Here is a 15,830-nt window from a genome sequence, read left to right as displayed (position 1 = left end):
TTCTGGCCATCACAGTTTCATCCTAAACCCACAGAGCTCAGAGCCGTGCAGGTGGCTCTATTCTCCAACCCTTTATCTTCCCAACCGGTAGCTGAGGCTGAGGGAGAGCTCAGGAAAGCCACAATCCAGCGGCACCTTCAGGGCTCAGGATGTCCTGCGGCACACCCTTTCTCCGGCCTCAGCCCCAGGTGTGGAAATCAGGCATTCCAGGACGTCTGTTCCACTTTGCTGCAACAGACTTAACCGGGAAACCCTTTCACAAGAATCCACAGTCCCCCCATCTCCCACAAGCCATCATCCCACTACTGATTGTTTGCACTTTCACCAAGGAGAACAGTCAACCTGGTGCCACAGGCAGAAGGGTATGAAAAGGTCAACCCCAGGTGATCACTCCAGAGGAAAACACTGTTGTGTCATGTAAGCATTTGCGCTGCCAAGAACAAACACCAGTCACCGTGTAGAGAGACAGGGAGTCAGGAGACCTGCTCTTTAGAACGTCTACTGATCTGGACGGGACGCCTGAGTCTCAGAGCCGGCTTCCGACTGAGAGGAGGCAGAGAGCAGATCTCGGGCTTTCTGTGCTTCAAGTGGATCTGCTGTGAATGTCCATGTGGGGGGTGCAGATATTCAGTTATAGTCAATGCTACACTTTTCTGTCCACTGATCTTCATTTGCTATGTAAATATTTACATAATCATACCCTGCTTTTTTTTTCAGGGAGTTTGGTCATTTTTCTTGACACAGAGAGAAAGAAATTGTGTCAGTGACTTCTGGAAAAAGAGCTCTCAGCATGGAACGCATTTAATTTGTCAGAGGGAAGAGTCCCAGGGCTGGGTTTCTTGGATGCCTTGTGAAGATTCGCCCACACCTGCAGGGAAGGCCACACCATGGGATTCTGCCACATGCGTTGCTCAACGGCAAGGCAGAGACCTCAGACCGGAACAACAGGACCCGCCAGGCCCACATGCTGCGCCCTCTGAGCAGCCCAGCGTGGCTATCGAGAGTTCCCCCCGGGGCTGAACTGAACTGCAGGGTTGCAAAATGCAAGAAGACAAGAGCAGGTCATATTGGGCCCTGGGGTTGAGGGGGACTCAGCCACACGCCGCCACCCCTCCTTGATCAACATTTCAGGAAATTCTGGCCTGCAGTCTGGGAGGACCTGCTGGGCCTCTTGAAACATCAGAAGAAAATCAAGCTGATCTTGGAGAAATTTTTGGTACAGCGACGTGTATTGAGAGTGTCCTCAAGTACACAGCTTCAAGCACTTTGGAGCTCTACTGGGCTCATATGGTGAAAGCCCACTGTGTCTTTCTAGCACACCCACCTTGAGCGCTACTTAACAGAAATGCAGGCTAGAAGTCCTCAAAACAGAAAAATTTTCCCAAATCCTCATTTGCATTACAAATGCATCTCCTCTCTCTCTCAGCTGCTAAAATAAACAGCAGGAGAGGTGCTCAAATGCAGTTTGGGATTCCAGACCCTTAGAAACCTACCACAATCTCTCTCTCTCTCTCTCTCTCTCTCTCTCTCTCTCTCTCTCTCTCTCTCACACACACACACACACACACACACACACACACACACACACACACCGCTTCTCCAACTCAGAACACTCCATTCTGCAAACAAGCATTTTATGGCTGTTAGTGAGTTTGAATATCTAGTCGCATTCTAACCAACGTCACTCCGGATTACTTACGTCTCTTGCTTCGAGCTGAGTGATTCTCGAGCAGTCTGGACACTGTAAAAGAAAGGGAGGGGGGATCAACTGTTATTCAGGCTCCAGGATTTAAGCACCAGCATAAACCTCTGGATGCCCCCGCTCAGGGCAGGGGCTGGCAATCTGCACTTCTCCCCTGCTTGTGGACGGCTTCATCACGCCTCAGAGCTCCAACCACATGCAAAGATGCAACTCTTGGTCCTTTTGGATGGCCCGTTGCTCTTGATTAGTTTGTCTCCCACTGTGTGACTCCCCTTAAGTCCCAAACTGGTGCCCCTGCAAAAGGAGGCTGCCCCGCCCCAATCAGCTCGAGGCCTTGCACTTGTAGAGGAGAAGGATTTCTGGGCCGCACTTCCAGCTTAATCTTGGGTTGGGCAAGAGAAGCGTTGGGCTTTGTGGAGGAAGTTCCCTTTGCAACCCTGCCACGCGTCTGTGTTTGTGTACATGCATACTTCTGTTTAACTCTTTGATTTATATAGGGAAAATTGGCAAGAAGAAACAGCAACGCTGGCATGAAATTGGGGCTGTCAACAGAGAACACAACCCAGAATATTTCAGTGGAGCAGGCTTGGCTTTGATGCCCGGCTCTTGGAATGGTGCCGACCCATTCATCGCTGAAGACAAGCACAATTAATTCTCATGGCTGCCAGCTGATGCGTGCTTCTACACGGAGAACGTGGCCCCTGTTTGTAAAGACCACCTCCGCGGGAAGCAGCCTGCTCTCAACTCCAGCAGGGATGAGCAACTCCGAAGGCACTTCCGCCCCTGAACATTCAATTCCAGGAGCCTCCTAGTCAATATGCCCGGCAATTGCTTATCTGGGGTCTGCCAGCAGAAAAGATACATGCTCACAAGCTGTCAGGCTGACTAATGGCTGTGCGGAAGATCTGGGAGGGATGTGCCAGGTGAAGATTGCTGGGGAGGGAAACAGGAGGAGCCCTTCCTTGGCTGGCACTTCGGCAGTCGGGCTCATCAAGGGCCGTTCCTGCAGCCCAAGGGGGAGTGAGCTACCAAAGACCAGCCGGCAGGGAGCAAGGCAATATCATCCGGGCCAGCCTCAAAGACCCAGGAAGCCACAGGCAGCGTCTGTTCAGATTCTTCCTCCCAATTCCAGATGACTGTGGGTTAAAGCAGAGTGCTCAACAGTCAATGGATAGCCCTCTGCACATGCTCAGAGGCATGTGAAGCAACAGCAACAAGGACATGTGAATGGGGGGCAGGGCTATGGAAGCGAAATCCTGACCCCCTCCCTTTATAACTTAAGGTCCACGCAGTGATCCTGAGCGACACAGAGGAGGGCCACAGCAGTTTGCCAAGCCCTGCATTCCGAGAATGTCCGATCCCACTGCGGCACATTCCCCACATGCTGGCCACGCACAGGTGCTCTCCTCCCTCTCGGTGGGGGAGCAGCCATGGAGCACAAGAGGGGGGCTGGTTCCCTCCTGCCCTGCTTGCGGCTGCAGAGTAGATTCTGTACACGGGAGACAGAAGGGCACCCACAGGGATCAGAACCCTTCCAGCTCACAGGGCATATTTCCTGGCACGTGGTATGTCTGTAGTGTTGGCAGGGTTGCTGATAACAGACTGGAAATGCCCCCCCCCCCCCCGTTTTGCTGGTTTCCAGGGCAGTTTCCAGAGAAGGAGGGAAGGCCCCTCCCCCCTTCCCCCCCCCCCCCCGCCCCTTGCAGGATGAGCTGGGCTTGCCTTCCCCACCTCTGGGCCCCCACCTTTTTACCCACGCAGGGACCTTGTGCTGGGTGCCTTCGCCAAGACCTTGCCCAGGTCCACGTCTTCTCCTTCATTCCAGGCTCGGCCACCTGAATTTTCGGCTCAAAGCGCCTGGAGCCCTGTTGCTGAGGCCAGCTGGAAGCTCCAGGCTGGAAACAGGAGGGCTTCAAGAGGCGGAGGCCGGAGGCCAAGAGGAAGGGGCTGGCGTGGAAGCTCAGGACAGCGGCCCCCGGACACGCATGCAGGCTCACCTCTCTGTGTCACTTTCATCACTTGACTGCACTTCCTCCAGAGCCGCCTGCAAGTCTGCAATGCGCCGGATGGAGGTCTCCAGGTCTGCTTGTAGCGTCTGTCTCACAGCAGACAGCTCACCCACCTGCTTCTCCTAGTGACAAAAGGGTTAACCGTTAGCCTCTGTGGTGTGGACACGATGGGGTGTAGGGCCACACCGCTCTGCTCTGCCCCCTCTAAGCATTGGGGCAACCACCTGGCCTTTCCCCCTGCATGGACGCTGCTGCAAGAACGGCAATACAAAGAGTTGGGGGAAGGATCCTGCCCAGCCACGGCCAACCACGTGCGGAGGGGCACCTGAGAGCTCTCCAAATCAACAACTGCAGGCAGGGAGAGAAGTGGAACTAGCTGCAAAACATGATGGGAGGAAGAGGAAGAGGAAGAAGAAGAGGAGGAGGAGGAGAAGGAGGAGGAGGAGGAGGAGTTTGGATTTCTTCCCCCCTCCCTTTCTCTCCTGTAAGGAGACTCAAGGTGGCTTACAAACTCCTTTTCCCTTCCTCTCCCCACAACAGACACCTGTTCAGAGTGAGGTTCAGAGAGTTCTGAGAGAACTGGGACTAACCCAGCAGGCTTCATGTGTAGGAGTGGGGAAACAAATCCAGTTCTTTAGATCCACTGCTCTTAACTGACAGTCAGAGCTGTTTGGCAGTGGGATGCACTACCTGGGAGTGTGGCGGAGTCCTTCTGGTTTTATGCCTAATAAAGGTTTTTGGATTGGATTGGATTGGTGTGGCGGAATCTCCTTCTTTGGAGGTTTTTAAACAGAGGCTGGATGAGCATATGTCGGGAGTGCTTTGATTGTGTGTTCCTGCATGGCAGGGGGTTGGACTGGATGGCCCTTCTTGTCTCTTCCAACTCTATGATTCTAACCACTACGCCACACTGTGGAGCCACAATAACCCTCCCGCTCCACATAGCTGCTGCTGATTGCCAACAAACCCACAAGGGAGAGCTAGTTCTGGGCTTTGGAATCCACTGGGAAGAGAGTGCCCTAGGCCCCCATCCCCTCTTCTGCCCCACTGGCCCTGCCCTCCATGCCCACCTACCTGCCTATTTATTGATTTTATTAAATTCATGTCCTGCCCTCACCAACCTTGAGCGTCCTTCCTCTTCCTGTGGCTGGGGCAGGAGCCCCTGTTGCTGCCAAAATTGCGACCACTGTACCATGCCGAGGATGGAGTGGCAGGGCGGCTGCATGGCGGAGTGCCAAGCAGATGGGGAAAGGGCAAGCAGGCAGGTGTGTGAGCAGGTGTGTGGGTAAGAAGCTGGTGACAGGAGCCCTGCCAGTTGCCCCGTCTCAGAGTCCTCTGATGCCAACCCTGCAAGAGGGGCAGAGGGCAGGCCGTGGTCTGCGTGGGGTAGCAGAAGTTGGCCAACAGGCAGCAGCTGTGGCTCAACTCAGGGATGCTGGGGAGGAGGAGGAGGAGATGCCACAGGCCCCCGGCAGCCAAGAAGGGCTGGAAATTAATGGGGGGGGGGGGTTTCTGCCAATCTGCCTCAGCTCCACGGTGAGTGGGATGAAAAGAGAAAGGCAGGCAGGTGGGGGAGAGGTTTGCTCCAAGCCTTTCTCTGGCACCAGAGCAGACAGAGGCACGAGGCAGCAGCCCCCTCCGAAAGCTAAGTGGAGGGGCAGGCGGGCCTGCGGGGGCACATTCGGAGGGCTGCAGTCAGCTTGCTTTGCACGGTTTGCAGCACTTAGAGCGCTTGCCATTAGAAGGGCTTTCACTCCACAAAGGAAACAGGTTTATTATTATTTAAAAGCACCAGAGCAGGCAGGCGGGCACTGTGATCCAGCTTGCTGTTCTGCACAAAAGACCTTTTTATGCATCAAGATGCTAATTGACGCCGTAGCTCCTGTTTGCATGGGCTTCTTAGAGAAGTGGGCAGGGCCTTCTTCATTCCTAGGCTTTATATTTCCAGGGTGTTTTTTCCCCTATTCTGAGTCTCTGTTTAAAACAAACAAAAAAGTGGGATCCAAAGTGAGTTTCAGTCCCGCCCCCCCCCCCCCCATGAAAAAAACACAAGGCCTGGAGGCATCCAGCCCTCAGCCTCCGAAGGGTGGAAGCTGCCTGCTGGAAAATCACCCCCTCTGGGGGGGGGGCAAACGTGGCGTGAGGAGCTGCACACGGGAGGGCCGGGGCTCTGTATGCCACCCAGCCACTGAGCAGAGGAGGAAGAGGAAGGTCCGGGTTGTCAGAGAGAAATGGGGGGGGGAGTTGTCCAGGGAGGCTTCTGAGAAAGCCAGGGCCCCCACAGGGTGGGGGAGGGGACTCAGCTCTGGCTTTCCACAAATAGAAGATCCCTCCCCAAAGAACCCAACTGGCAAATGTGTCTTCTATCACTGGCAAAAAAATCCTGGGACCAGCACTCAGATCTGTCCAAAGGCCACCTTGCCGCTAAGAAAGAGTCCCCAAGGAAGCCAGGATGTCTGTCACAGGTTGCAATAAAGGCCACACCTGGCAGGCAACGGTAAGGAAAGAGGTGCTGAAAAGGGACAGAGTGGCCTGTGCTCTGCTCCTGGAAGTGGCGCAAAATCCCACACTCAGCCTTCCAGAATGGATTTCAGCACCAGGGAAAGCAAGCTACACACCGGGAGCGGAGGTCCACACTGATGGCAGATGAAGCGCATGCGTTGCTCATCCTACCATTCAGAGCCTCACCCGCTCAGGGAAAGAACTGGCTGGCCAGGGGGCAGCAGTGGGCACCCCGGATAGTCATGACCACGTTATTTTGGAATGCGCAGTCTTGGGGATGGGAAAAGCTGTTTGTAATCAGGTAGACAGGTTGGACTTCACGAAAGCAAATTCTAACAAGCTTGAGGTTATGCTGGGTAGAATCCCATGACTGGTCGGAAATATTAAAAAAGGAGTTCAACGGGGAAGGAGTACCTTAAAAGTGAGATACTGAAGGCAAATCACAAACAATCCCAGTGAGAAGGAAAAACAGGAGGAGTTTGAAAAAGCCCGGGGGGGGGGGGGCTCCACAAATAATTTCCTAAAGATTTGAGGAGTAAAAAGGACTCCTTTAGGAAATGGAAGGAGTAAACAGAACGAAATTTTGAAGATATGGACTATATATGCGGACTGGATGAAAGAAGCTGGAGTCAATGAGGAGATATGGGAGAAGCGATTACAAAGAATGAACTTACTGCTGTTTGATAAAACTATGAAGAAAATACAGGGGGAGGGGGGAAAGGGGGAAAATGTATTGTTTGAAAACGAAGAAGAGCATTAATATAAAATGGAATATTCAAATGATACAATAAAAATTATTTTTTTAAAAAAAGGAAATGGAAGGAGGGCCATATTGCCAGGGATGAATATAAACAAATAATCAGAGTTTGTAGGGAGGGTGTTAGAAAAGCTAAAACTCTGTGTGAGTGTCGGCTAGCGGGAGATGCTGAACACACACAAAAAATGGTTCTTTGGTTCTGTTCAGACTGAGCAAGATGGAGTGACAAGCTTGGTAGATGAAGGGTTAATTTTTTTGTCTAAAGAACACTTCCATGGAGCACATGAGCCATCTGATAATGGCAAAGGCAGGCAGGGAGCAAGCGCATCTCTCAGGAAGGACACCAGGCTTAACTGAGAAGGGTGGCTGTAATCGGCAATTTGTAAACGAGAAACAGGGAAGGAAAACAACATATTGATTCTACATAAACTCACTCTTTTCAGCACCACGATAAAGGAAAGCTATCCCAATAATTCCCTCAGGCCACCCCACTACCCACCCTGGAAGATGAAGTCCCATTCATTGCAGTTCACTGGGGGTGACCTCTCTCAAGAGCACCCCCCCCTCATGCCCCACGCTTCTTCCTGGCATTTGAGAACTTTGGCTTGCCCACAACAACGGGGCAAAATCTTCTGGCCAGGTCTTGGAAGGGGGCTGCCGACTCCTCTCCTGATTCAGTACAAAATATACGAGGCCCACAAGTGATTTTCTAAATCTGGGGAAAAAATTAGCCAACAAAGCAATCTCCAGGGCTCTCATTAGAGAGACAATTCCTTTTCTCCACTGCAGATGCCCACGTATGCCTGCCTGCCGCCTCTCTCTGCACGCTGCTCATAAATCGGGGGTGGGGGGGGGGAATCTCTGAGTTATGGCCTTCTGGCGGAAGTTGAAGGCTGTGAGGTTTGCAGACTGTCAAAGAGATGCAGGTGTCTGGGCCCTGGGTGGATGGAAATGAGACCAGGGAGGGAAGCAAGCAGGAGGCATTCCAGCTTGGCAGCCGGGCAGGGCCGGCCCTGACTGTGGCTTGCAGGGTGTCCTGGACCAGATGGGTCCAGAAGGTCTGGAGGAAGAGTCCGTGGGAAGCCCTGGCTCCTGTCCACAATAGCCAATAGCAGAAGTGTCACGGAGAGAAGCAGCCCCTGTGGGGTCAGAAACGAACCCACAGCCAGACACCAGTGCAGTGACCCCACCGCCCTCCGGCTCCGAGCAAGCTGTGGAAAGCCAGGTGCCAGTCATCTGCTCACCTCCTTCATTCTCTGAGCGTCAGGAGCAGGTGGGAAATGCCTGTTTGCTAGACTCCTTTTGGACAGTGCTAGGTGTATATACCTTTAACTTCAGTTGTGGAATATAGTCAAAAGATCTACACTGAAAACAACTCCACATTAGGAACTCAAGAAAAACCCACCCGGCAGACCAGCCTGTGTGTATTTTGCTCCTGGAAAAACAGGCCATTTGCTCACCAAACGCAAGGCAGAGGTTGTTTTTCCTCCTGTGGCAATGGGTGCAGGGCTGGACTCTTGACATTTATGCTCGTAGCAACATCACAAATATTGTCAATATCTGTGGCTTGTCTGGAGAAACAAAGGGCTATTTTGAAAGCAGGTCAGGAAACAGTTCTGAAGCGGAAGCTGACGCTGCTCAGACAGGACTGTTTTGTATTCAGGAGATGTTAGACAGGCATTATTACAAGTCATGTCACTTTGTTTAAAAACCTGGTAAGTTAAGTGTGGAGGCAGTTATTTTCAGCATGAAAGATGATTTAATGCCGTCGCTGAGGTGGGAGGCACATAAGGCTTCCTCTGAGCCGTTGAGAAGGAATAAGAGAAGCCCCTCGGAGAAACGCTTGGAAGGATTTCAACATGACGGGGCCCCGACACAGACGTGCAACCGGCCCCGCTTTGGGCTCCCCCCCCCCTTCCATGTGGACATCTCCCTTCAAACGTGCTGCCTTCAACTCAGGTTGCTGAGGGCAAGACTGAGTGTTGATGAGAAGCAGGATGAGGCCTGGAACAGAACCTTATTCTTAGCGATTTGGGCCAGACCCCATATAGGGCTGGCTTCATCCTGCAGGGATTCTGACAGGGGTTTTCTCTCTGCATTGCTTAGGGGCTGGAGGGCAGGCATCCTGCTCACCCAAACCCAAAAATCCCATCTTGGGGATCCCCAACCTTTTTGAGCTCACAGCACTTTTGGAAATCTGAGCCAGGATAGTGGACGCAATCACAGAACGGTGGTTGTAAACAGCTGTTACAGGAGGCGGAGCCAGGCACAAAATGGCCACCACAACTGACCTCCCGTCACACAGTGGCTTATGCTGTAGTGGCAGCTGCCACCAAAGCAACATTTTTTAAAAAAAATCTGAAGTCAATCAAACCTCCAAAGGCCAATCAGAAGCCCTGCTGGGCAGAAGTCCCACCTGGCACGACACACTTGGGGGAGCCAGGAGCACTGTTGGCAGGCACCTGGGGACCCTCCGGCCCCTTGTTTGGGGCCCCTGCTCCTCTTGAACGTGGCTTTCAAGAGGGGAGGGAAAGTTGCCTCCCCAGCTTGTCACTACTCAGAGATTCCTTCAGTTATGACTCTGCTGCTGCTGTTGTTTGCAGCTCTCGTCGTAGCTCATGCCTTCAACACACGCATGTCCTACAACAAAATGATCCACATCTAGCTGGGAGTCCTTCTTGGAGGGAGCTGCTTAAACAACCAGCCAACAGTCCCTTCCCCCCCCCCCCCTTCCAGGAACACTCCCCCCCATGAACCCAGCCACAGGCTCTCTGCACTGACCTAGTTCTTTCCTGCGAAAGGAATCCACAATGCAAGATGATTAAATGTGAAATGCAAACACACAAACAACCCCCCACTTGCTTAGGGTTGCCAGCCTCCAGGTGGGGCCTGGAGAAGGCAGGGAATGAGGCAGGGAGAGATCTCAGCAGGGTACCATGCCCCTGGGTTCAACCTCTGTCTTCTCCAAGGCAACGGATCTCGGTAGGCTGGAGCACAGTTGTAATTTGGGGTGTTCTCCAGGCCTCACCTAGACGTTGGCCACCCTACAGAAGTGGATATAGTTAAGTCATGAAGGTCAAACAATAGGCCCACCCCATGATCACCCAGTCACTCCAAAGTAGGCTGAGTAGGGCTTCTCCCTGTCTGGGTTTTCTCCCCGTCCCAGACGAGGCCAAATGCTGCTGCAGGTGGTCCTCCACACATCCTCAAGACCCAGGTGAACACTTTGGCCCAGATCAGTTTCTGATCTGAATGGAGCGGGTGGGACTGGAGGTTTGCTATTTTATTCTGGTTTTAACTGGGAATGTTTTAAACTATTATTCCCTTGGTTCTGATGGGTGACCACACAGCCCAGAAAACTCACCAGAACCAGTTGAATCCAGCCGTGAAAGCCTTCGACAATATATTATTCCCTTGACACAGAGCTGAGCTGGAGGCCGGCAGCCTTGTCCAGAAAGCTGACCTGGGAGCCCAGCAAGAAGGGGGAGGAGAAGAAGCACTTTCCTCCAAAGAGAAAACCTCTAAGCCTCAGAAAGCTCTCGCATTCCTACTGGCAGAACTCGGAAGGTGCTGCTTGTACATTTGTCTGGCCAAAGCAGTCACCGAGATAGGGGCAAAAGGACTCTTTGGGTCACCCTCATTGGTTTCCTATGGGAGGCTTTCACAGTGCACTTTGAATCCTGGAAGGATACTAAACTTTGGTCACATGATGAGAAGATAAGACTCACTGGAAAGGATAATAATGCTGGGAAAAGTGGAAAGTAGCAGCAAAAGAGGAAACCCAACGTGAGATGGATTGGCTCCATTAAGGAAACCACAGCCCTCAGTCTGCATGACCAGAGCAAGGCTGGTTAACAACAGAATGTTTTGGAAGCCATTAATTCACGGGGTTGCCATAAACTGGAGGCAACTTGATGATTCTTAACACACTCTCTCTCTCTCTCTCTCTCTCTCTCTCTCTCTCTCTCTCTCCCTCCCTCCCTCCCTCCCTCCCTCCCCCCTCTGATATTGGTTTTCTCACAATACTAGAACCAGGGGGCATGCATTGAAAATGCTGGGGGGAAGAATTAGGACTAATAAAAGGAAACACTTCTTCACGCAACGTGTGATTGGTGTTTGGAATATGCTGCCACAGGAGGGGGTGATGGCCACTCACCTGGATAGCTTTAAAAGGGGCTTGGACAGATTTATGGAGGAGAAGTCGATCTATGGCTACCAATCTTGATCCTCTTTGATCTGAGATTGCAAATGCCTTAGCAGTCCAGGTGCTCAGGAGCAGCAGAAGCAGAAGGCCATTGCTTTCCCATCCTGCACGTGAGCTCCCAAAGGCACCTGGCGGGCCACTGCGAGTAGCAGAAAGCTGGACTAGATGGACTCTGGTCTGATCCAGATGGCTTGTTCTTATGTTCTTATGTTCTTATGTTCTGGTTTCCCCCACCTGCATCCCAGCAGAGGAATACCAGTTTCCGCTACTCAATGGCAACTCGTGGCCCATGGCGAGAGCCAGCCCTTTGCAGGAGCAGGGGGCTGCCCAGCTTCTCCCATCAAACTCACAGACAAAGCTGAGAAGCCATTAAGGCGTGCAGGCGAGAAAACCAAGTGAGACAGCGCAGAGCCGCCCTGCGCGGGTTTGTGATCACACCTCTGTTATTAGCAAGAATGTCTCCGCTGTCACAACAGTCCCGTCTATGGCTGGTATCGTCAGAGGCTGATCGTGGTGAGACGCGTTTTTCTTCATGGCACAGCGGGGGAGGGGTCGTGTGGTGGGGGATCTGTTTTATCCACATCACATTCCTCAAACTTCATTCAATAAAGACTTTGGTCCCCTGTTTGACTTGGCTGACCTGGTCATGTGGCTAGTGCGGGGGTCTGCAACCTGCGGCTCCGGAGCCACATGCAGCTCTTTCAGCCTTATACTGTGGCTCCACATAGCCTGGAGGTCAGAGGGTTGTGTGGCCATGTCCCTCCAGCCCTCCAGAGCAGTGCTGGAAGGAAGGTGAGTGGAGGGGCCAAACTGGAGGCAGCTCCGTGTGGAGCTGCCTCTCCGGCTTGGTAGATCTTTGGGGCCATGGAAAACGGGTCCAAATGGCTCTTTGGGTGGTAAAGGTTGCTGACCCCTGGGCTAGTGTATTGCAACACGCTCTGTGGGGGTCTCTCCTTAAAGCCAACTTGGAAATGCCACGGCTGAGTCATTGCTGGGTGAGGGTAGGAAAGGCCGGCCACACCCACCCTGCAGTCACCAGAGACTGGATTCAATCCAAGGTCCTGGTTGCCACCTGCAAAGGGCACCTTGGCCTCAGACTTACATACCTGCAGGGCCACTTCTCCTGCCGTGCTCCATCAAGACAGCTTTTCTCATCTGAGCAAAGGCACCCCCCTGCACACGTTCTCTGTGTGGCCTGAAGCCATCGGGAGCCCCCACCCCCCACCCCCGGCCGACGACACTTCTGTTGTTCTTCAGAATGTGCAAAACAGAAATGCTCAGAGGGACATTTTTTAGGAAGGGACAAGCACTTTAGTATAATGTAGCAGCTCAGAAGGTTGCTTTCACGAGGGAACAGCAATGCTTATTATATATCTCATCCTGCGTTTACTGCACTGTTTTCTCCCCCCATAATGCACCCTCTTCATTATGATGCCCCATACCTTAGATCAGGGTGTGTTTTTTTTATTTCTTTGTTGGCACTGTCTTCCAGTTCTGTAATCCTGGCCCTACTGACTTGCTTAATTGGATGTCTTACAAAATGGGAGCAAATTTTTAAAATATATGTTGTAATCCTCCTGAAGCCTGAGTGTGGAAGGCAGGCTGCAGGTGAGTCAACGAGGAAAACATTTTGGTTTGATTCCATGGGGCCTGTGGGCTGAATCAGAGCCGGCCTCGTGCGTGGGCCCCTGCTGCGCTCCCCAGTCTCTCCCCACCCCTCAAACACCCTGCTGTGGGGCCATGACTGGGGGCCACCCAGAGGGACACTCTTGGGAGCTTCTCCATAGCTGTTCAGAAGCTCTGAGGTGGGGTGGGGGGTGTTGCTCAAAGGTCAGGAGCGGCCCTGGGGATCTTCCCTGAAACAGTCACAGCACTGCAACAGTGCCAGAGGTGCTGGCTGATTGAACCGAAGGTAGCTTCAAAGAGCCATGGTGGGTCATGTATGTCCTTACTGAATACTTGAACAGTTGGCCCAGACCTGGCAGAAAGGCTCAGAGGATGCCGGGATCACCAACACTTTTTTTTAATGTTTAGGTTTTGCTCAGAATACGGGAGCTTTGTGGCCTGTGCAATTTGGTTGCAAGCCCTTTTCTAAACTAGCTTTCCTGTGATTTTTCTGGGTCTGTCTGTCTGTCTGTCTTCCTCCTCCTGAAAGTCACCAGGGTCGCCCGAGACGGGTGCCCCACCCCCGTCCCCCTTACCAGCTCCACCCGCCTGCGATTGGCTTCCAGTTCCCTCTGCGCCAGCTCCGTCATGTCCGCCTTCATCTCCTCCATCCGCAGCTGGTAGTAGCGGGCGTTCTCCTTCTCTCGCACTTCCGCCTCCTTTGCCTTCTCCATCTCCTCCCCCACCTTGATCACGCTGTCCCGGAGACGCAGGACCAGCATCTGCACAGAGACCCACCACCAGATGAGCAGCTGCTGGACCCCACAGGCCAGTATCCATTCCACAGCTCTGCCCAAGAGTGCAATGTGGCGTGGAGCCCTGGGAACTGCGCTTCCATTTGCATTTTGAAAGGAAAGCCTCCAGCCCTTCTGACTGCCCGGTCTCACTTGTGCTCTGATCCAGAGCAGAGCGAGGCGGCCCACCTCGAGAGGTACATTTTGGGATACCATGAAAGGGTCTATTAACTGCATTTTCTGTCTCGGGGACTAAACCATCTCTGCCCATTGCTGCTCAGTGCTTCAGAGAATGAGCTGTAGGCAAAACCACAATCGATGAAGCGAAATAAGGCGAATTAGCTTCTAATGCGTTCCAGCCACAGATAATCCCATTTCCCTCCCTATCCAAGAAACGGCTACAAGGGCCGAGAAAAGCCACGGGCTCCGTCTTCTGCAGCTGCCCTGCCAAGGAAGCCCAGTCCTCTGAGCGGCTTGCCCTTGCAAGGGGACAGACAGCCCAGGCCGCGCTCCAGGATCCAGGCAGAACGGAGAGCCCCATGAATCCTCTCCAGTATCTCAGGCCACATTTGTCACTGAAGGAAAAACAGTCAGCAATCGATCAGCTGCAGAGGCAGGGATCAATAGCCCAACAGCCAAGAGTTCTCTAGGCGGCCCACAGGAGTCCAGGTGGCAAAGCAACTTCCTCTTTCTGTCCTGGGCTGGTGCACCCCACCCCCACCCCCACCTCTCCCACCTTTCAAGCAGGCCTATTAAGGGCGTACCAGACTGCAGCACAACTGTTCTGGAGGCACACTGCGGTGCAACAGCCACACGGTCAATGGAAAAAGCAATGCAGAGGGCCACAGGGGGCCACAGGGGCGAAGGAGGCAAGCCGGGCCGAACACAAAGGCCACCGCTGCCCTACAGACCTGTCCCGGGGGCAGCTGGCTTCTGAGGATGGCACCTTGAGTCTCTGCTAGGGATCACCAGCCGCCTTCCACAGGCCTCTACTTGGCAGTGTAGAGACCCCCGGGCGTTTTGGCCATATGCACCCCCATCAGCCTCCTGCAGTCAGGACTGTGGCCTGCTCGCCCTCCTGCCCAGCTGCCCCCAGAATCGGCACTCTGCTGGCAGCTTTTTTGGGAGGCCCTTCGTGCCCAACCCCCACTTCCGCAAGCGCCGGAGACACACACACACACACCCCACGTACCTCAAAGCGCTTAATCTGAACCCTCTGGAACTCCATCTTGTTCTCCAGGTCACAGATCAGGGCCTCCTGGCGACTGACGATGGACCGCTCCACCATCGACTGCTCCAAGTAGGCCAGCCGGGTCTGAGCCGCCTGCAGCTGCAGCCAGACCAAGAACCACACTCAGGGGTTGGGCCTTTTTTCTCTGCCTCCTATAGCTCAGGTCTCCCTTTCTGAAGTGGCTCAGAGTTCAAAGCCGTGGGTGAATATTAGATAATAACAAGGAAGGAGGAGAAGAAGAAGAAATCCACCCGCCCAGTGTGGAGAGAGGGGGAGGAGAGGAATGGGGGCAAAAGCCCACCTCTCCCCCACTCCAGGGGTCAGTGCTCCAATGCGCACCCTTAGCCCTGCCATCGAAGGAGCAAACAAAGAGTAGCCGACTGGGATTTGGAGCCAGGAGCCTTGAGGACGCATAAAGACCGCAGCCCTAGGAAGGAGGGAATAAAGCAGAGACCTCAAGATAGGCTTAAGGTTTTTTCAAGGCAGTCATAGTGGTGATGTGGAGGTGTGTGTGTGAAAAGGGACAGGTAGCACCCAGTTCACGTGAAAAGGAAGCAAGAGGTGGGGATGGCCCCCTTTTCCTTTAAAGCAGTGGGTGCCTGCAGAAAGGGGGCCCAGCCCCCCACGCCGCTGCTTCACCCGGCTGTTGTGCACCTCTTCCAGTATATTTCTCCTAGCCTGGGAGAGAAATGGGGGGGGGGGAGGAAAGGGGCACGAAGGGGCACGAAGGGTCCACTCCTCCCCTCACTCTGTTGGCGCCTTATGGGCATGAGGGTCTTCCGTGGCAATAGATCACCAGCAAGCAGGACACTTGGCTGCCTTTGAGAGAGGGGCATTTTCACACCTCCCACCTGCCTGGGGTCAGAGGGCGGTGAGGGTCCTTTGGGTGAGGGAATGAAGCTCTGAGAACACTGCCCAGTAGGGGGGTGGGGGTGGGTGGAGGCCTCAGCTAGGAAGAAGTTTGCCACGGACATTTTAAAAAATGTGATACAAAAACAGACACAAGGAGAATACATTTTAAAGAAG

At 53.3% G+C, this 15,830-nt stretch overlaps 1 protein-coding gene across 1 annotated transcript in view; it reads right to left on the bottom strand.

Moving 5' to 3' along the window:
• The window catches only part of MYO18B (myosin XVIIIB), a 108,106-nt gene that overhangs the window by 13,133 nt on the left and 79,143 nt on the right, over positions 1 to 15,830 (bottom strand). Inside the window, exons 41-44 of the mRNA XM_048513886.1 lie at positions 14,766 to 14,903; positions 13,376 to 13,561; positions 3,700 to 3,833; positions 1,700 to 1,741 (exon numbers count right to left, since the gene is read on the bottom strand). Of these exons, the coding sequence (XP_048369843.1) occupies positions 1,700 to 1,741; positions 3,700 to 3,833; positions 13,376 to 13,561; positions 14,766 to 14,903 (500 nt within the window). The remainder of the gene's footprint in view (positions 1 to 1,699; positions 1,742 to 3,699; positions 3,834 to 13,375; positions 13,562 to 14,765; positions 14,904 to 15,830) is intronic.

This window comes from Sphaerodactylus townsendi, linkage group LG13 (assembly GCF_021028975.2).
Source record: "Sphaerodactylus townsendi isolate TG3544 linkage group LG13, MPM_Stown_v2.3, whole genome shotgun sequence".
Taxonomy (NCBI): Eukaryota; Metazoa; Chordata; class Lepidosauria; order Squamata; family Sphaerodactylidae; genus Sphaerodactylus; species Sphaerodactylus townsendi.
Note: the sequence above shows the minus strand (reverse complement) of the source record. Positions and strands in the feature narration are given on the sequence as shown.